Source organism: Salvia splendens, chromosome 6, assembly GCF_004379255.2.
Source record: "Salvia splendens isolate huo1 chromosome 6, SspV2, whole genome shotgun sequence".
In the NCBI taxonomy this organism is placed as follows: Eukaryota; Viridiplantae; Streptophyta; class Magnoliopsida; order Lamiales; family Lamiaceae; genus Salvia; species Salvia splendens.
The window spans coordinates 4,493,248-4,514,802 of record NC_056037.1 but is presented as its reverse complement, the minus strand read 5'-3'; the positions used below and the strand labels follow the sequence as shown (position 1 = coordinate 4,514,802).

The 21,555-nt window shown below is 34.6% G+C and overlaps 3 protein-coding genes across 3 annotated transcripts; 1 reads left to right on the top strand and 2 right to left on the bottom strand.

Moving 5' to 3' along the window:
* Nucleotides 1-2,121, bottom strand: LOC121806452 (trihelix transcription factor GTL2-like). The gene is made up of 2 exons (XM_042206496.1): nt 1,543-2,121; nt 1-1,076 (listed from the first exon to the last, which is right to left on the bottom strand). The coding sequence occupies exons 1-2, from the start codon at nt 1,755-1,757 to the stop codon at nt 176-178; spliced, it is 1,116 nt and encodes a 371-aa protein (XP_042062430.1). The 5' UTR covers nt 1,758-2,121; the 3' UTR covers nt 1-175.
* Nucleotides 2,122-8,205: 6,084 nt separating this feature from the next.
* LOC121807983 (protein FAR1-RELATED SEQUENCE 5-like) lies at nt 8,206-9,904 on the bottom strand. The gene is made up of 3 exons (XM_042208318.1): nt 9,817-9,904; nt 8,361-9,093; nt 8,206-8,218 (listed from the first exon to the last, which is right to left on the bottom strand). Exons 1-3 carry the CDS (start codon nt 9,902-9,904, stop codon nt 8,206-8,208), a joined length of 834 nt encoding a protein of 277 aa, XP_042064252.1.
* A 5,309-nt stretch (nt 9,905-15,213) lies between these two features.
* LOC121806188 (serine/threonine-protein kinase Nek3-like) lies at nt 15,214-21,555 on the top strand. Its single transcript, XM_042206135.1, has 15 exons — nt 15,214-15,483; nt 16,099-16,243; nt 16,386-16,452; nt 16,640-16,705; nt 17,281-17,327; nt 17,420-17,465; nt 17,582-17,662; nt 17,756-17,798; nt 17,870-17,919; nt 18,001-18,082; nt 18,206-18,255; nt 18,917-18,990; nt 19,220-19,271; nt 19,821-20,267; nt 20,650-21,555. The coding sequence occupies exons 2-15, from the start codon at nt 16,155-16,157 to the stop codon at nt 21,328-21,330; spliced, it is 1,875 nt and encodes a 624-aa protein (XP_042062069.1). The 5' UTR covers nt 15,214-15,483; nt 16,099-16,154; the 3' UTR covers nt 21,331-21,555.

The following is a 21,555-nucleotide window of genomic DNA, read 5'->3' as shown; positions in this document are numbered from 1 at the left end:
TAGCTACAAATTACTAGTACTACTAAACAGCCAATAATACATACATATATATAGTTCATAGTAACGAAATAAAAAAAAAATAAAAAACTTAGAGCACTAGAGTACAAAATTTATTCACCGGAAAAAGCAGCCCAAATAAAAAACCAGTTGTTCCATTCCCTCACACAACTACTGATTAATCTCCGGCGGCGTTAGGGGCAACAATGGTGCCGTCGCCGTACAAACAGCTGAGCTGATGAAAATACGGACAAGTCCTCGAATTCACAGACCTCTTCTTGCTGCTATCCTTGGTCTTCCTAAAATACTTATTTATATTCTCCCATTTCTCCTTACACCTCTTCGCACTCCTCTTGTATCCCATCTCCCTCATCCCCTGCGATATTCTCTCCCACAGCGGCCCCTTGTTACTCCCCTCTCCTCCTCCTCCCGTCTCGCACCTCAGGTTTATCAGCGCCACCACCTCCTCCCTCGGCCACCTCCTCCCCGCCACCACCGGCGTCTGCGGCGGCGTGCCCTTGCACAACGAGCTAGACGAGTTCGAGTTCGTTTTGGAACTCGTGTTCGTGTTCGTGTCGAATTTTCCTGTCTGATTTTCTTCGGGAGTGGTGGTGAATTGCTTGAGGAATTGGATGATTACTGCTTGTCTCTCGGCGGCGGATTTCTGCTCCTTGGCTCGGGTTTCGATCTCGGTTTGGATCCGTTTCGTTTCCTGGATCCGCCACGCGTCCTCTCGGGCGATCCGCTCCTCGTCTCGGGTCACGATGTCGTCGATGAGTTTTCGGTGGAGCTCTTCCTGTTTGGACATCATTTTGCTCACCACGGCCTCGCAAAACCCCTTGAATTTGTCCAGCTTGTCTCTTCTCTTCCTTTTCATGGTTGGATTGATTATGACGTCTTGGGGCTTCTTGGCCGTCGGATCCTGATCCTCCATTTCTTGGATGTGATGAGCTTCTTGGTACATTTCGTCGAGGTCGTTGTAGTTTTTGTTGCTGCTGCTGCTGAATTGTCGGCTTACTTCTTCCAACTTATCCTTGCAATCCACTGCACTCCTCTTGTACCCCAGCTCCCCCAACTTCCTAGATTCATGAAAAAAACAAAAATTATTTAGTTGAATTATGGCATGTCCCGCAACTTAGCTACAAAGCAGATGAGATTTGCATTTTTTGGAATAATAATTGTGATCTGTTAAAAATTGCCGGAAAAACTATGAAACTTAGCTGAATTATAGTCTATCACGCACCTTTAAAAAGTAAATGGAAAAACTATAAAATTTGCATTTTTTTGATGAAATTATATCAAATATGGCAGCCGAGAAATTAGAAGTGGATGTGAGTTGCACTATGTTGTCTAACATAATAAAAACTATGTTTATGTGGTAAAAAACATTATAAGTTTGAACAAATCTAAACTTGATCGTTTTCCGAAAAGAACTCACAATTCATTATATTCCTGTCATTAAACACAAAATAATGGGCACTGAAATTGAAAAATGCTATTCCCTAGCCTTCATTTATTGCAAATTTTTTTAAAAAAATGACATACCTTGAAACGTGCTCCCAGGTGAAGTCGGAGAACCAAATCTCGGTGGTGGATCTGAGCTTGAGGAGGGCGAGAAGCTCGTCGTTGGACCACGGATCGGCGGATCTATGGTTGTTGTGCAAGTGCAAAGGCGGCGCGTAGGGGTCGAAGGAAGGATTTCCATGAAAAGAAGAAGAAGCTCTTGACGAAGCAATGAATTGCTCACTCCCATCGAACATTCTTCTCACAAAGCAAGCAACTCAATACAACTTAGAGAGATTAATTAAAACAATACAAAAATGAAGAAAACTTCTCTCTTATTCATCACTCAAGTTTGTCTTGTATTGCAGTGAATGAAATAGCTAGGTGGGCTGGGCATGCATATGAATAAAAAAAGAAGAAGAGAGATTAAAGAGAGAGACATTTTGTGGCACAAGAGTCCAATGAAGGGACAGGCGAAGGTGTTGATGCAATTGGGGGGATGGATCACACGTGGGGGGGGGGGGTGGGTGCAGACTGCAGTGGGAAGGGAATTATTTAATTAATTAAAATGAAATGGGAAATAGGTAGTGTTGGAGTTAGGGAAGATGGTGAGTGTGTGGATATATAATTTGGAATCCAAAGCGAGAGAAAACATGCAGAGAGGGATGATGGCGATGATTGTGTGAATATAAAGGAAATTTTGCAGCAGCGACACGTGAATGCATGCAGACAATGGGACCAGCTTATTACTACTACTACACAAGTACACACGCACTATATTATATACTCCCTCCGTCCCGCACTACTTGCACTTATTTCCTTTCTGAGCGTCTCAAGTTATTTGCACTCTTTCCATTTTTAGTAACAATTTATACCTACATCCGTAATTGTTGACTTTGTCTATCACTCATTCCTTAATCTGCGTACCCAAAAGGAAAGGTGCGAGTAGTGCGGGACGGAGGGAGTATACAATATGCTGCTGCTGTCTCTCTCTCTATAACGCCATTTTCAATTCATGATGTACTCTCCTACCATAATGAACTATACAAGTTTTAATTACCCATATCCAAAATTTTGGATATTGGTAATTACTCCTTCCACTCTTTGCTAAGGGATTTGTTAGGTAATTGAAACGAGAAAAAAAAATGACTCATTTATTTTGAACATATGAAAGATGAATAAGAATGAATTAAGGGAGTACTAATTATACATAGTAATTTATTTACGTTAGATACATCTGAGTTGGTGGACCTAAATTTCCTACTGCTATACTACCTACCATATAGTAGTAGTGTTTATTTTAGATGTGTTACACGTTTATAAAATGAATACATACTGATATTTTTTCAAAACGTACACGTATAAATTTATGATTCCAAATTTACATTAGTGGATAAGTAAGAAACATTAACACAATATAATAGTAACAATAATAATTATTTTAATTGCACTTAAGAAAAGTTAATTAATAGAATAATCATCGAAAATTGAACTATTGTTCTTGTTAAAAATTGAGCAAACACATAAATTTTAAATTTTAGAATTAATTAAGATACTTTAGTATCAATGTGGATGACTATCTGTATGGATAGATATATGGTGAACAAAAAATATGCCCACAAAATTAGTAAGATGGTTATTTAACTATTTTATGTTGGATATTGGTCAAAATTACTCTTGATTACAAAATAGAATAAGTAAAAATACTACCGATCTTATGATCATTTTCAGGTGCCGAGAACTTTTTCTGATGCCAAATTTGTAATAAGTCAAATACAGTATATTACTAGTACTAAATTGTTAAAGAAATTTGGTTAATAATTCATGAATGGAAGTTAGAATGTAGAGTAATTTGTTCATTATTTATATATCTGGTTTCCTTATAGGAGTCTAAAAAATCTCTCAGGCCAAAGGTGCAACAACCAGAAGTATCACTAATATACAAATTAACATATGTTATCATGACATATAAATATATATAGATATTACACGGTGGATTGGTGGTATATAGGGAAGAAATTCATGAATATCTATTATGCATGTTATCAGAACATGTTTTTAAAGTAGAGTAGTAGACCAAACGTTTAATTAGCTCTATAATGTATCTACGATAAATAGTACTCCATCTTCGGCTTCAAATTCGATCTACGATAAATAGTACTCCATCTTCGGCTTCAAATTTGGTCGAATTTGACGAAGAGAATATATTTAATGAGTACTGATATAGGGCAAGTGTCTATTAAAGGTATAACTAGAGAATAAATATCAGCTACAAGATACAGAAATCAAGGGCTGATATTAACCTAAGTGATTTTCGAAATTGGAGGAGAAATCAGTTCACTATATTAAACATTTACTTCACTATAAGAAGGCGGGGGTATAATGGACATTTAACAAATAAAATTAGGGCTATTGTTTGAATTACTCCCTCATTTGCTCAATTCATCTCCCGCCATTGCTCCTCTTCTCTTATCTTCTTCTCGAAATTTCAGATTTCTCCCTTCGTCGCCGTCGCCTCATTCCGTCGTTGTCAACATCCACCTCTTTCATTCCGTCGCCTCATTCCGTCGTCGAACAGATGGATTCAAATCAGAAAGATTTTTCAAAATGTAAGTTGTTCTACTGGTTTCTTCAACCGATTTAGATTTCTCATTCCGATTTCTCTCATTCCGTAGTTAAACTCATTTTTTATTAACATTTCTTCAACCGCATATATGTGTTCGCATTTTGAAACGACTCTGAGATTTGGACGAAAATGGAGTCGGTTTGAGAACGACTCTAAGAATTGAAACGACTCTGAGATTTGAGAACTCGACGCTGGAATTGTCGCTAACATGTCATGATTCTGTATAACTGAATTTGCAATTTTAGATTTGTTATTTTTGTGTTGATTACTGCTAATTACTGGTTTTTTAGTGAGGAAAACTAGGTAATTATAGGCAACGACGTAATTGAGGTAAGAGAAGTTGAATATTGATTTGATTAGGACTTTTCTGTTTAATTGGAGATTGATTTAGACATTTTTCTTAGATAAATTGAAGTTAATGTGTAAAATGGCAAAAAGAAATTAATCCATTGAACTAGTTTATTATGTACATTTAATTACTTCTCTTTTTTTATGTAGGTTTTGATCGACAGAAAAAAAGGCAACCAAAGACTCCAATGGTAAGTAATTCCTACCTTATATTGCTCTGTTTTTTCAACACAGTGAAGTAAAACATGCTTAGAGTGATGTATTCTATGGTTAGAGTGAAGTGTCTATGATCCTTGCTTATAGTGATCTATTTTTTTCATATCAGTGAAGTAAAAACATGCTTAGAGTGATGTATTCTGTGGTTAGAGTGAAGTTTCTGTGATCCTTGCTTATAGTGATCTATTTTTTTCATACCAGTGAAGTAAAAACATGCTTAGAGTGATGTATTTCGTGGTTAGAGTGAAGTGTTTGTGATCCTTGCTTATAGTGATCTATTTTTTTCATATCAGTGAAGTAAAAACATGCTTAGAGTGTTGTATTCCATGGTTAGAGTGAAGTGTCTGTGATCCTTGCTTATAGTGATCTATTTTTTCATATCAGTGAAGTAAAAACATGCTTAGAGTGATGTATTCCATGGTCAGAGTGAAGTGTCTGTGATCCTTGCTTATAGTGATCTATTTTTTTCATATCAGTGAAGTAAAAACATGCTTAGAGTGAAGTATTATGATGCATGATGGTGCCTTTATTGATGTTTGATATTTCAGCAGATAAAAACATTGGCAGCAATGAAAGCTCAGTTTATACTTTATACCCATCAGCAAACTCAAAGGTTTCATGCAATAATTTCAGTTTTATGATTCTATATGCATATGAAAAGAAAGAATCTTCTAAGTTTAAGTATTTCTATAGAACAAATGCAAACGCCAATTGGTGATAAAGCTTCAACAAATGAAGCTGCTGCAGCTGAAAAGAGGTCAAAGAATCGGGAGGATGACCTCAACAACAAGTTACTGCAGCTTCTACTGAAATAAGGTCAAAGAATCGGGAAGATGGACCTCGAGAACAAGTTACTACAACTTCTACTGAAATGAGGTAGAAGAATATACATGACAGACCGCAAAAACAAAAGCCACAGAGTGAGTTATTTAATTATTTAGTATCTTAGTGAAATATATTATGTATATGGCAGAGTCATTCATGTATAATTTTGAACTATGTTAAGTGTGTATTCATGAATTTGACCAATTTTTTTGTATTATGCCTTCCAGCCTCAAAGCGTGGGAGGTCACAAACCAATGATGATGAAGACCAACCTACTACAAAGAAACAGGCTAAAGGAAGGAGAAAAATGGTGTCTGGTGAACATATTAAAATCAGAAGACCTAAACTAGTTGTCAAGATATGGGTGAAAATTCTTGTTGATGCCATTGAGAAAATGAGCTCGAAACAACTAGTTGCTCTGGAAGAGATGAGGTTTGGGCAGCTTGTACATTTGAAGATCAGAAGTATTCCTGTCGAAAAGGCATTTTCACTTCTTGAAAATTTTAATCAAGACAACTGCTCCAGAATAAAACTTATTGATGATCAACCATTACACATCACTGGGGAGGATGTGCATGCTACCTTGAGACTGCCAAGAGGAGAGCTGAGGATAAATAGGGAAAAGAAGCATGACGTAAATGATGTTATGAAGACCATTGCAAAGGCTATGAAGAAGGACACATTTTCAATAAACCCAACTGATTTGCAAGAGCAACTTGATATTGATCTAGATGGTGGTGAGTGGTTTAAGAAAATTTTTCTTATTATGTTGGACTCCGTACTGATCTCACCAGCTGCAAATGGGAAATGTCTTGGACGTATTTTGGACGAAATTGGCAACATTTCCAATGTGAGGCAGTACAACTGGTGCAACTACGTTTTGGATGTACTAATCACATCACATGATAGCTGGAAAGTCAAGAATAAATCCACCCCATTCACTGGACCCATCACTTTCCTATTGGTGAGTTTTCTATTTTAAGCACTCCTTTATAGTGAAGTAAAAACATGCTTAGAGTGATGTATTACATGGTTAGAGTGAAGTGTTTGTGATCCTTGCTTATAATGATCTATTTTTTTCATATCAGTGAAGTAAAAAACATGCTTAGAGTGATGTATTCCATGGTTAGAGTGAGGTGTCTGTGATCCTTACTTATAGTGATCTATTTTTTCATATCAGTGAAGTAAAAACATGCTTAGAGTGATGTATTCCATGGTTAGAGTGAAGTGTCTGTGATCCTTGCTTATAGTGATCTATTTTTTCATATCAGTGAAGTAAAAACATGCTTAGAGTGATGTATTCCATGGTTAGAGTGAAGTGTTTGTGATCCATGTTTATAGTGATCTGTTAACCCATCTCAGTGAAGTAAAAACTTGCGTATAGTGATATAATTTACTGTTAGAGTGAAGTGTTTGTGATGCATTTTATTAGTGATCTATTTTTTCATGTGATCATTGGATTGAACCTTTTTGCAGGCTTGCTACGTAGAAAGTATTATCGACTCGGTCTCCATTGAAGCTTTATACGTCAACAAGGATTCAATCACTGTCACTTCTTTGTCCCTTCCACTACCACTGGAAATACTCTGCCAATAGCCGAAGCTCCTTCCACTGGAAATACTCTGCCATAGCCGAAGCTCCTTCAAGTGAAGAAGCCCCTTCAACTGATGAAGCTCCTTCATCTGATGAAATCAAAAATTCAATAAGGGAGGCTGCAACTGCTATTACAAAAATGATGAAGTATATGAAGGATGCTCCGGCAAGTAGCAATGATGTCAATTGCTTCAAAGTTGCAGCCATAAATGCACTAAAGATGGTGGGTATGGAGGTTGATCAAGGAGACCAAGCTGTGTCAAATCCAATTGACAACATGACACAAGCTATGGAAGAGGATCAAGAAGAAGATCCAGAATACATTGATCTCATGGAAAAAATGATGGAAGCCCATGATGAAAAGTGCAAATTAGTGACTTAAGTCACATCAATGTTGCCTGAGATTAACTTGGGAAAGAAAGACATAAGTTGAAGAGTTGGAACAGAAACCATGGATATTGTAAACAATTTGAATGGTTTGTTGTGTTTTAACACTTGACATTTGATTCAGAGTGAACTAAAAACAGTTTGTATGATGTTGTGTTCTAATTCATACTCCCTCCGTCCCCGAATAAGAGTCGCTAATTTCCATTTTGGGTTGTCCCTCATTAAGAGTCACTTTTCATTTTTACCATAAATGGTAGTAGGCCCCACATTCCACTAACTCACTTCACTCACATTTTATTATAAAACCAATATAAAAATGTGGGTCCCACATTCCACTAACTTTTTCAACCAACTTTTCTCTACATTTCTTAAAACTCGTGCCCGGTCAAAGAGCGACTCCTATTAGGGGACGGAGGGAGTAATATTTTTTTTTTTACTTTTTTGAGTTTTGTAAGCATATACTAAGTTCACTAAATGCTCAATATACTTCATTAAATGAATAAAAATAGTACACTATAAGGCATGCTCAGCATACTTCACTGAATGTTCAATAAATGAAAAAACAATACACTATAAGCATACATAAATATGCATCAATGTAATACACACATCACTATATGTTCAATATACTTCACTGAAATGAAGAAAAAACAGTACATAAGGCATGCTCAATACACTTCACTGTAAGCATATTGTAGTTCACTAATTGCTCAATATACTTCACTGAAATGAAAAACAATTCACTATAAGCATGCAGAAATATACATCACTTTAATCATATACTAGTTCACTATATGAACAATATACATTACTATATGTTCAATATACTTCACTAAAGTGAAAATAGTAATTAGTGTGCACATACCTATTTGTTGAGTATGTCGTATCAAAAGAAACAATATCACCATACAAATGATAGTTTCTCTTGGCAGTAGGATCACACCAAAACAAATGTGTCAGTCTATCTTTTGAGTTGACCTCAAATTCATATGTAAATGCACCACAAAGTTCTTTCTTCCTGCACTTCTCATTTAATAGCATTTGCGCATCAGCTCCTTCCACGTATGCTCTAAGGTCACGTCTGTAGTTGGGCACTTCTAAAACAGTACACCCTACATAATCTAATCCACCAAGCACTTCCTTAAGTAAGCTAAAACTTAAAGTTGGACCAATGTTTGCATTAGCGCAATCAAGGATGAATTTCTGATGGACTAAATCCAAATCGCGGTTCAACTTCATAAAACGCTTATGGCGTTCCTCAACCATCTCGCGATTATGTTCTTCAACGAAACTTTGTATAACATAACCAACACCCATAAAAAACTTCCAAGACACTTTAGTATTACAAAAGCACTTAATAGAAGAACGCTTGCGTTTCACCTCATATTGTTCACTCTTTCTTTGCTTTGTACCTTCTCGGCTACATACCACGTAAATCCAAGTAATGACATCTTTTTTCTTTTTCGATCCCTCTTTACGGGTGTCAAACCCAACATATCGAGCATAATTGTTGTTGAAGTCCAATGCACGATCAAGGGTCATGAAACTTTGTCCAATTTTTGGTTTCAAATCATTGGGGCATTTTGGTACGTAAACCACTGTAAGAAGAATATACTTCACTGTGAGCATATAATAGTTCACTAAATGCATAATATACTTCACTGTAAGCATATAATAGTTCACTATATGCTCAATATACTTCACTATACTGTGATGAAAAAAACAGATCACTATAAGCAAGGATCACAGACACTTCACTCTAACCATGGAATACATCACTTTAAGCATGTTTTTACTTCACTGATATGAAAAAATAGATCACTATAAGCAAGGATCACAAACACTTCACTCTAACCATGGAATACATCACTCTAAGCATGTTTTTACTTCACTCTGATGAAAAAAATAGATCACTATATGCAAGGATCACAGACACTTCACTCTAACCATGGAATACATCACTCTAAGCATGTTTTTACTTCACTGTAATGAAAAAAACAGAGCACTATAAGAAGAATATACTTTACTGTGAGCATATAATAGTTCACTAAATGCATAATATACTTCATTGTAAGCATATAATAGTTCACTATATGCTCAATATACTTCATTACAAACAATATTTACTTCACTATAAAGTATAATTAATACACGATAGTACATATTTACTCACTAAAAAGCATATTTATTATACTACAACGCATATTGAGCATATTTACTTCACTGTTCGTCACATATACTTCACTCTAACGTCTTTTCACATCATACACAATCTAATCATGCTTAGCAACAACACTTAATTGATAATAATTGATAATTACCTTTAGATTCAGTTTCTCCATCCTCTCCCGATGAAGAGGAATCAGAATCGAAATAATCCTCCGATGAATGTATCGGAATTGAATCCATGTGATAAGGTCCAGACGTCGCGATGAAGGAATGAACGTGAAGAATGAATCAAATTACGTTGATCAATCGTGAGCGAATTTGATCAATTGTGATGAATTCAATCAGAATCAAATCACGCTGATCGATCCTGAACGAATTCGCGCTGAATAAAACGTAGCTGATCAATCGTGAACGAATTGGATGAGGAAACTGAATTTGGTTCAGATTTGAGAAATCGCGCATGAATTTGGTTCAGAAATCACAGTAATTCATGCTTGATTATCGTGAACGAATTCGATTGGGAATCTCATATTTTTGGAAGAAATCCTAAGCTAAATTTGGTTCAGATTTGCGCATGAATTTGGTTAGATTGGGTCCACGATGATGATTATATGTTATTCATGAATTCATGTTGAGATATTAAACTCCCAAAATGCCCTTGGACAAGTGTTTTTTCATAAAAATCTGAAAGTTTGTTTAACCCATAGGATTAATTTAGAGTAACAAAATGTATGGCTGAAATTTATTCTCTAGTTATGTACTTAAAAATAGTTAGATCACTCCTCCATATTTAATACTACAAAAAAAAAGGTTAGATATTTATTCTCTCCTCGTACATTTGACAACTTTTTTTTGTATATTTCTTGTATTCCCCATGAAAGAACTCTTGCATCAACATCATAATCGCTATATACAAGTTGACAACCGAAAGATTCCCCCAACTTGGTTTCTTGATGTTAGGTCAACATACTAAATTACAACCAAATTTGTACTTACTTAATCTATGCAAGCACCGATTAACATTCTTAATAAATTAGAATCGTTGTACTATCAATTCAAGAAATTAAATTAATAGACTTATAATGTCGGAAAAGACCGAACTCACATGAAAAAGACTTCTTGTGATGGTAACGTAATATGTTATGTTTTCATGCCTACTTTTCAAGAAATTTGTAAAGTAATATAATAGTGGTTGCATGGTCGAATCAATGAAAATTAAATACGATTTGAGGCGACTTACAGTAAAGTGTTAGACATTTCCCGATGAATTAAGGTCCCAAATGGCAACGTTACTCTTGAAATTAAACCAAAAATTATATAAACTCAGCACTTTTCTTTCAAATATCTATCTCATGACCATCAAATTAATTCTCACAATTTTCATATCTAACTTTCTTTTTCTATATTTTAAGTTAATATTTTTGTGAGGACTATCAATCTATCACCCAACATTCATCTATTCATATTTCCTGAAGGATGGGGATTTTCAAGTTTGGGATATACTATAAAGTTAAGATTAACGAGACCAAAAATGTCATTTTTGTGACGTGGGAAAGTTAATTTGCTCAATCACTTTTTCTATTTTTGCTGGAACCAACATGCCAATTCCATCCATGTTGGCTGGACACTCAAATGTTAGATCGATAAAGAAGTTGGGAAATGTGAACTTCCATATTTATTAGCTACATTACTAATTAATTATTTTTACCAATATTAGTAAATAACACAATATGAAAATCATGGATTTCCATTGCAACAGGCCGAAAAATTGAAATATAGTATTAATATCAGCAAAAAACTAATGGGCCTATTATATAGGCCCAATATTAAACAATTTGGAGGCTGTATTAAGACTTGAGAGATATATTCTCGTTCGAAGGCATCGAAATTTTCTTTTTTATGGAGTATTACGGTAAAACAAATCCAACAAGCTTAAACCTGTTTGCCAGAATTAATTCTCTTATAATAAAAAATATGTATACGAGAAAATTTTAATTAAATGTTGATTGGTTAGGTGGAGAGGATTAATTAGTCTCGTAAACATAAAATATTCAATCTCAAATAATATCAAGATAAGCTAATCCAATTAGCTAAATGAATGCTAATCACAAACCACGCAATCTTAGTCGGTCGGTCTTTGTCCAGGTTCACCAAAAAAATGATATACCAAAGATTTGATGCTGTGACATTTTAGCTACTTGAGTATTCATCAAATAATCAAATCCAAAATCCAAAATCCAAAATTAGTTTGTTTATTTAATTACCATGATAATCTGTCTTTTCGAAAAACATTCGATCGGTAAAAGTACTCCGTATAAACAGAGAGTTATTGAGATTAGACTTCACTACTCATCTTTCATAAATTCAAAATAATAACTACTCATCCAATGCCAAAATATCAGATATAACAAAACGCTTTTAAAATTCTATTGGTTTACCTATTTTAAAAACAAATTACTACTACTACTCGTTATTTACTTCCCATAACCTTTATTTAATTATTTAGCGACCAATTGTAACATGTTTCAAAATTAATAAAATGATTTATGGACCAGACACATTATTCATTTTCAGTATGAGATTTTTATGCTACAGCCCATTCATAGTAAATCAAGATCAATATCAATAATCTGAGATTCTGAAAGTACATAATGTTATTATTTTTTCGCAAAAAATTGGAAAGAGAGAAAAATAAACTTATATAATTATGTAAATGTGCATACACGTATATAATAGGGATGAAATCTGAATCTGGTCAACCGGGTCTATCACTAGTTATCATATTTTCCGATATATTCTATGATAGTCATAACATCATTTATTTTATGCCAATAAAAGCTAACTGGACCATTTACAGTTATGGACTTAATAAATAATACAAATGAGTTTCTACAATAAAATAAGCTTCTGTATGTATGGACTATGGAGGGAGGAGAAACGGTTGATAATTTTAAAGAAACTTTTAGAGTTCAGTAGTAGAAGTAATTAAGTTTTTTAGAAAGATCATGCTTATTCACGAAAATTAATCTTCAATTATAAAAAAAATTGACTAAATATTAATTAAAAAAAATAAGATCTATTATATTAGAGATAAGTATTTAATACATAAAATAAACTTTAGTCGATGAATTAAAATTAAAAAAAAGTTATGTATATTCATTGACTGACTGCAATAGCCTCAAAATGCATTTATTATGAATCTGAGGGGCTTCGGTGCAAATAAGAGGATAAACCGCAAACGCCCTCGTGATTGGGCCGCATTTTATGGGTTTTGGGCCCACGGTGTTGGAGTTCATGACGACGGCTTTGGGTTAAAAAAAATGGAAGCCATTATTATTTTATAACCGAAAGGTTTGTCTACATTTTATGAGACTATATGAAATAATAAGTCATAGGACTATACATTTCCTAGCTTCTTTTGCTGTATTAGTTCATAATTAAGATACATTATTTTATTTGTGTGAATAACATAATATGAGTGGGTGTTTGGTAATTTAACTCTATATTTGGTAGTAGATATTATGAGTGGGTATTTGATATTTTAACTCTATATTTGGTATATTAGTTTATATTTTATGTTTGGATTATAATTGTACAAAAATACCACAAGTATATTTCAATCAAAGTTGAAATGGTGAAAAGCTTGAGGGCAATAAAGGAATTTTAATGTAGATTAATTAACTTATTTATTTGGTGGTTCGTGGAAAACAAGACGAACCTAAAGAGTAATACGAGTTAAAGATAATTTAACTCGCATATCATACAATATGTACAACTAGGATAAATACGACGTAGAAGTCGAATCGACGATTACAATTCGCAACTCACCTCAACCTGAAAGGTAAGGACATGATTTTATCCACATTGGTCAAATATAAAGTCAGCTTATTAAATAAGTGTCACATAACTACTAAAAAATTAGTTACTATATGGAATAATTGTAAATTGTACGGAATGTACCAAAATTATGATTTAATTTGTAAAATTTAAAAGAAAATATTAATCAGATTAACTAAAAATTAGTACTACTATAACTTAAATTAGGCTTAGCTCTACAAGACTAGTATACTATTTTATCATTGTCGGTGGGTCCGAACTAACTCTCCTCAAATAAATCCAGCTACTTAGTTCCAAAAAAATGAAATAAAAAATAAAATCCAACTACTTATTTCCAACTGTAAAAGCTTCAAACATCTGTGGTACCCACTGGCCTTTTCTCGTCATCTATATACAACCATATCCTAGAGTGACAGACTTTTCTCCTCATCTACATAAATTTTCAATCTAGAGTTGTGAATAATTTTAATAAAACTATTGATTTAGCTGCACAATTTGATGAAACATGTGACGCCATCTTTATTTTCTCTGGCCATGTATATATAAAGATACTAGTATTAAAAAACCTAGCACTTTTAATTCAATTATTACAATAAACCCTAGCAAATAATACAGATACTTTGATCATTAGCAATCACTAATTAATCATGACCAGTGCGTCTTGTTTGGTGAGATCTTTTTCCTCAAACTTTAAAAATATTCGTCCATACAAATTAAACTATAGTACTGCATTATGAATTAGTTGAGTAAGAGTGTATAAATTATAATATAAGTATGCTACTATAATGGAGTAGTATCTTTTTATTCTAAAACTCAAATATCTTTAAAATGCAAAATTTTGATATGTATTATATATACCACCTCTTGGTGGAATACGTAATATAGGCCATAATATATCAATTTAACATCGAACTAAATCACTCATAATCACATTTATTAAACTACTGATCCGTCATAATCGTATTCTATGTGGGGAATCAATCATAATCACATTTATTAAATTTAATATTATAAGTACAATTTTAACAACCGAACCAGTCATAATCGCATTCTATGTGGGCAAACATTGATCTATTTTCTTTTTTTCTAAACATTGATCCAATTTAGTTATTCTTTATTATCTCTTTTGCTTATTAAAAGATCGAAAGAAGTTACAGAGTATTTTACACTGATATCTTCATTTATTAGTTTTTGTGAATCTAATTGTTAGATATTTTTGTTAGTGTAGTAGTACAAAATTACCATTCATTATCATATTATTTTACTATTGTCATGCATATCACGTTATTCGGTCATTTTGTTGAAAACTACTTTAATCAAACTTGTTTAGCGATAGAGACAACGTATTAAACTAATTTGGTATGAATTCATTTTTTTAGCGGCACTTTTTAGTTAATAATATAAGGGTGTGGATAACATGTTGTTGCATCACATATTGTCACATTGTTGAGAAAATATAGTGAAAAAATAATTAAATAAATAACAAAATATAGTGAATATATACGTCGAACTGAATTTTACATATTGTCACATTGTTCATTATACGAACAATGAGTTATCGCAATACTTTTTAATATTTTTTGTTGAAATAATTGTGTGATGTGGAAATTTCCACCACCAAAAAGTCACATGTTGTCTGGATATCTTAATTCGATTGATTATACTTAAATTTACAGTTCCTAAAAATAATCTAAAGTAATCACTCAATGCATTTTGTCTGCTTCTATTAAACTTGTCGCTTTTGATAATATTATATTCTCTCTCTACAATGGTGTGTTGTTGGCAGCAGAAATAAGTAAACAGTGGTGCTGCACTCTGAATCTGTGATGGAGGAAGGAAGAATGAACTCAGCTTCTTAATTCCTGCGCGTATCCGTCGTTTTTACTGTTGCTGGATGTTAGTATAATTCAAGCTTCCTGCATTGCTCTTTCTCTGTCTTCAAATTAGCAGCAGTTCGTGATCCGAAGAACTACACATTTCAGGTGAATCGCTTCTCCTTTAGTTTGTTCCTTTTCTACTAATTGTAGTTTCTGTTCGCGCTTTTGCTTTTTGGCTGCTTCTTTATGTGAAATCTATGAATGAATCTGTTGAAATTGACCGTCAAATGCAAACCGAATCTAACTTTCCTTCTTTTGTTTTTGCTGTTAAACTGTTTATTTAAGACTCTACTTTGCGATTTAGTTCGGCCTTTTCTTACTGAGCTTGAATGTGATGGTTGAAATTTGCGTAAATCAAGGCTTATATCATGATACATTTTCCTGTTCATTTGTAATTCGAATCAATGAAATCAATGCCTTTATTTCATGTTTAGCAACCGCTTTTTTTTACTTACTCATGTTTCCATATTCAAATTTGCAGAAATTTCTCACTCAGAATTGATGCTCGCATCTCTCAATTTTCGAATGAATTAAATGTTATCGTTCTTCGACACATATATAATGCTATTGGGGTCTATGGTTGGGTAACATGTATCATACCTGCTTCACTATCTATTGGTGTCTTTTTTCTTGACCTGTAATTTATGTTCCAGTTCTTCTGCAGATTGAACAAAAAAAGTTACTACATATACATCAACGTTTTTTTTTGTTGTTGCTCAGTGTGACAGGAGATTAGGTTTTGCCTTGGTGGCCTAGTAGAAGAAGTAACTTCATATATGATGGACAAGTATGAAATACTGGAACAGATCGGCAAGGGTGCTTTTGGTTCTGCACTTCTTGTGAGGCATAAGCAGGAAAAGAAGAAGTGAGCACTAAATATAGATGCCTGCATCATATTTGTTCCTGTCCTTTTCATGTGTGCATCATGATTCATGACTGGGAGACTTTTTATAAATTTGTTTCTTTCTAACCATTTTTTGATTCATTATCTTGTCTTGGATATTAAGGTATGTGTTAAAGAAGATTCGTCTTGCCCGCCAAACCAACAGGACACGGCGATCTGCACATCAGGAGGTCAATCCTTCCTTCATAAAATTAACTTTCCTGTTCTTTTCTCTTAAAGAAAGTTTTTCAATCCTTAGGCCTAGAAGGCTAGAACTATAAGTCTTTCTGTCTCTCTCTCTCTCTCTCTCTCTCAGATGGAACTAGATGTTTTGAATACTCTCTTTATTAAACAAAGTAGCTTTCTGTTACTATGCAGATGGCACTTATATCAAGCATGCAAAATCCATTTATAGTGGAGTACAAAGATTCATGGGTGGAGAAGGTAATAAAGTGATGCCAACGCATCTTGATCGACTTTGCGATGTGAATTTATTTGATGGCTGACAAGCAGGACTGTTAAAATAACTTTTCTACCTTTAGCTGCCTAGTGGTTTTTGCTCCATAAATTCCTATACTGAAGTGGGTCAAACTAGAAATGAAATAAGGCTAATGCAACTTTAAGACTTCGTAATCAGGTTTCTAGCAACCTAAAATGGTTTAGGACTCCAAACTACTGAAAATACCTAGAATTATAAGCTTGCTGATTGATGGCCAACTGAACACAAGGGGTGTACAATTCAATAACCAACCTTTTCCATCTCTATTGTGGGAAAATCTCTAGTAGTTCCCTTCCACTGATTTCTAGTTGGCAAGTTATCAGATCTTCTGTTGACCGTTGATTGTTGTTATAGAAACTAAATTGGTGTCATTCACCAGAGAAGCATAAAAAGAAAAGTTAGCATTGTAGGTAATCCATATTTAGAAATGTACTGTCAGTATCTGCCATCTGTTCTGTATATGCATCTCAGCCAGTCTCTGCAATCAGTCAAAGCTAAAAATGTGTGTTGCTTATCTCAGGGTTGCTATGTCTGCATTGTCATAGGTTACTGTGAAGGTGGAGATATGTAAGCATTTTTTCACATTTAATTTGCTCTTGTAGAGGTGAAAAGGGAACACAGAAAATTTTTTAACCTTGCTTTCAATTTCTTATTTGTAGGGCAGAAGCCATAAAAAAGGCTAATGGTGTCCATCTTCCTGAAGAGGTAAATTCTCTTGTAGTTTAGTTTATTTTTTCTTATGCTTCTTTATTCCCGCTTCCCCTAGCCGGTCATTACTGCATGTTTAGATAACTTTCTTTCATTGCTTTAAATTTCCGCAGAAGCTCTGTGCATGGCTTGTCCAACTACTCATAGCACTGGAGTACTTACACATGAACCATATCCTTCATCGTGATGTCAAGGTAAGTTGTGTCAGACCTCCTTCTTGATAGATACGATACATGTTTATAAAAACCTATGAAATTTTAGTTTTAATGTTCGCACAATTTCTGCAGTGCTCGAACATATTTTTAACAAAAGATCAAGATATTCGCCTAGGTAAGATATCATCTTTTAATTTATTGTTATTGGAATTTGAAAGCAATTTCTAAACTGCATACTTATTCCAGGTGACTTTGGACTTGCCAAAATGTTGAGTTCAGATGAGCTTGCTTCCTCGGTAAACATTTCAGAATGTCTTTTTTTTCAGTCATATTATTGTTCTAGCAACACATTGATTGTTCATACATCGTTTCCTCAGATTGTTGGTACTCCCAGTTATATGTGCCCCGAGCTGCTTGCAGATATACCATATGGCTCCAAATCAGATGTATGGTCACTTGGTAAGCTAAATATTTATTGCTTCATGCTGTCATTATAAAGAAAATACAATACACTGGATTAGTAAGCCTATTTTTAATAAGTCCGTTTCAAACTGATTGAACCTGGTATGTAATATCTTCCAGGATGCTGCATGTATGAGATGACATCCCTTAAACCTGCATTCAAGGCATTTGTAAGTTGCTGCAGACCTAATCTTATCACAATTCTTTGTACACTGCCAATGATATTGAGACCTGAACATGATTGTTTGGTAATTTTATCTCTGAATGATCTCTGTGCATAAGCCCTATATTTTTTCAACGATGAAAATGTCTAGTTGCTGCTAGGTTTAGTGTTTCAAAACTTTTAACATTTCTGCTACACATGTTTTTCATCTCCACTAATTTGTGAATTATGCTCATTGGTAGTGGTAATATAATGACTGGCCGTAGGAGTAAATTATTCTGCTAGAATTCCAATGATACTATGTATTTATGTTTGCTATTTTGAGGTTGACCATGAACCTAACTACTGAAGAGCATTAACCCTGTGACGCTGCAGCCTGAAGTCTTATTTCTCACACAAGAAATCAGCTGATTGCCTGCTTAAGTGTGAATTGCTGCTTCTTGCTTATGTATGAGAGTGTTATCCATTTATTAGACCATTATCATTAAGGCCGGTTAATCATTAGCTGATTATCTTGTTAGATTGTTGCTAGAAACAAGCCATTAGGTTCACCATGACTTTGTTTGTTTTTTTATTTTTGTCTTACCTTAATAGTATGATTGGTGTTCATTTTTGGTCGGTAAAGCTGAAAAGTTCTTTGAAATCTTTTTCTCCACATTTTTGGACAGGATATGCAAGCTCTCATCAACAAAATAAACAAGTCTGTAGTTGCTCCACTGCCGGCCAAATACTCTGGTGCATTGTGAGTTCCTCTTGCTTTTTCTTAAATGTATTCTCGTGTCTGCCAGTCCGTCCTTCTCTCTTTCTCCACTCGCAAAAAGATGCAGCACTTTCTCTTTTATTAGAATAACAGAGAGATAAAAGATTTCACAATCTTGCTATATGATGCTACTATTATCATTGGTTTTTTCTGAAAAAAATTCTACAACTCTTTTTAGCCTAACTTTAGTATGCTACTTCTTGCATTGCAGACGAGGTCTGGTGAAAAGCATGCTGAGGAAAAATCCAGAACTTCGTCCTAGTGTAAGCCATTTGGAATGCACTCATTGTTTTCAGTCCAGTTTACCGCATAAGTAGCTATTTTAGTTTGTGCACTCATTGTTTTCAGTCCAGTTTATGGCATAAGTAGCTATTTTAGTTTGTTGATTTACAAACTAAATGTTCATACATCCAAATAGCCGTTAATAACAGCATTATATCTAGTTATCTACTTCTACTATGACCTTCTATCGAGGAAGGCAAGGTGATGAGCGGCCAAAGTAACTTGCTGTAATCGTAAATCTTAACCAATGTTTAAGTTCTCTTCTCTAGATGTGTCGTTATAAATCTTAACCACTGCAGGCGGGTTAATATTGTGTCCAACTGCAATGGCAAGATATGCCCCCATTAATCCTTTTGGTTTCATGGACTATTTCTATAACACTAGAAATCAAATATATTTAATAACTTTAAACTTATGTTAAAGAAAGAATGTATTATGCCCCTCATTTCGTATGCATATCATCTACAAAATAGTAGTAATATACTATCTTTTCTATTTAGTCTACTAATATAGGATAGTTATTTTGGCAGGCTGCAGAACTTCTCAGGCACCAACATCTTCAACCGTATGTACTCAATGTTCACCTGAAGCTCAATTCACCCAGACGCACCAGTTTTCCAAGTCAATGCGCGGAAACAGAAAAGGGCATCACTAGGACAATTAGATTTTCAGAGCCTTCCCATGTTCAACCTCCAGCATATAGAGACAGACGATCGTCGTGTGGAAATGACAGGACTTTAAATCCTAGTGTATCTGGAGCTGAGCAAAGTTATGATTCTTTCACTAGGATAACTGGAACAACTAATCCTTCCAATATGCATCCTAGAACAAAAGAATTATTTTCAGGAAGCACGCATGAAAGGACTGTCATTACAAAAACTATTACTTCAAAAATCTCAAAAGTCCAGAAAGATACAGACACAAAAGCTTCAAGTGCTTCAAAAAGAACACCACAGCTTTCAAAGAACCATAAACTGGTACGATCATACAAAACTTATCTGCTTCGTACATTTCTGGTTTCTTCTATCATGATAATTTGTTCAGATACTACTTTTTAAGCTTACGTACTTTTATTTTGCTCCCAGAAGCAACTCTCTTTAAATCACATAATAATTACCATTACATTCATAGTATCTTTATTTTGCCATGCAGTCTTACTCACTGGGTCTATGTAGCGAACTGTTTAAGAGATAATATTATTGCATAATACTATAACTCTCATATGCTTGAACTTGTATATTTTTGTTAAAAAATCAATTGTTTTTCTCTCCTAACTTGACCTAACATTATTAGTAGATGATGTTCTATGGATTTCTCTCTTGGTGCTCAGCGTAACTGAAAAAAAAATGCTATTTTCAGCTTCAAGCATCGAAAAGCGTGGTTAAGAGACCTGTTTCAACTACTCGTAGAGCCTCTCTTCCATTGCCACATAAAGACTCGGCCCATAAATATCGTCATATGCCCAGTCTTGGACCTCTTGGAAACATTGACAGCATCAAGTCTCCGGATGTTTCTGTCAATTCCCCTCGAATCGATAAAATGTTTGAACTTCCTTTAGGGTCCTATGAGGAGTCCTTCCCTATCCGCAGAAGCTCATTAACCTCCGCACAGGGTTCCTCCAGATCCCCACAAGGTGACCGTTCTATTATGAAAGATAGATATACCATTGAGTTCCCGGATAAATCGGATGGATTGAGCTTCAATAACTGGCAAGGAGTTTGCTCTACATTACACAAGGATAAGCAAGATGGGAGTGAGTCTTCAGATCAAAATGCCACAGCTGGTGCCTCAAGCCGAACATCCTCAGATCAACGGCCCCGCAGAATTGACATGTCGTCTTACAGGCAACGAGCTGAAGCACTGGAAGGCTTGCTCGAGTTCAGTGCAAGGTTATTTCAAGAAGCGAGAATTGAGGAACTTGGGGTGTTGTTAGGGCCATTTGGACCGGGAAAAGTGTCTCCAAGAGAAACTGCAATATGGTTGACCAAGAGCTTCAAAGAAAATACTCTCCTACCAGACGATCTTTGCCAACATGTGTAGAATATGTATTTAATAAATTTCTATCGTAACCAAACTGTTGGCATGTAGTAATTCGTTTAGGCAGATGAGTCTAGCAGATCACGTTATAGTTTCCTAATTTGTTTAGGCCAGTTTCAAGTTGTGGTAGTATGGGATTTGGTTAGTTGCTGGATGAGATAGGAAACTCAATATCTGAAATTTCTATGGTGCTATCTACTATTAATATCAGAACAAATTAATGATCCA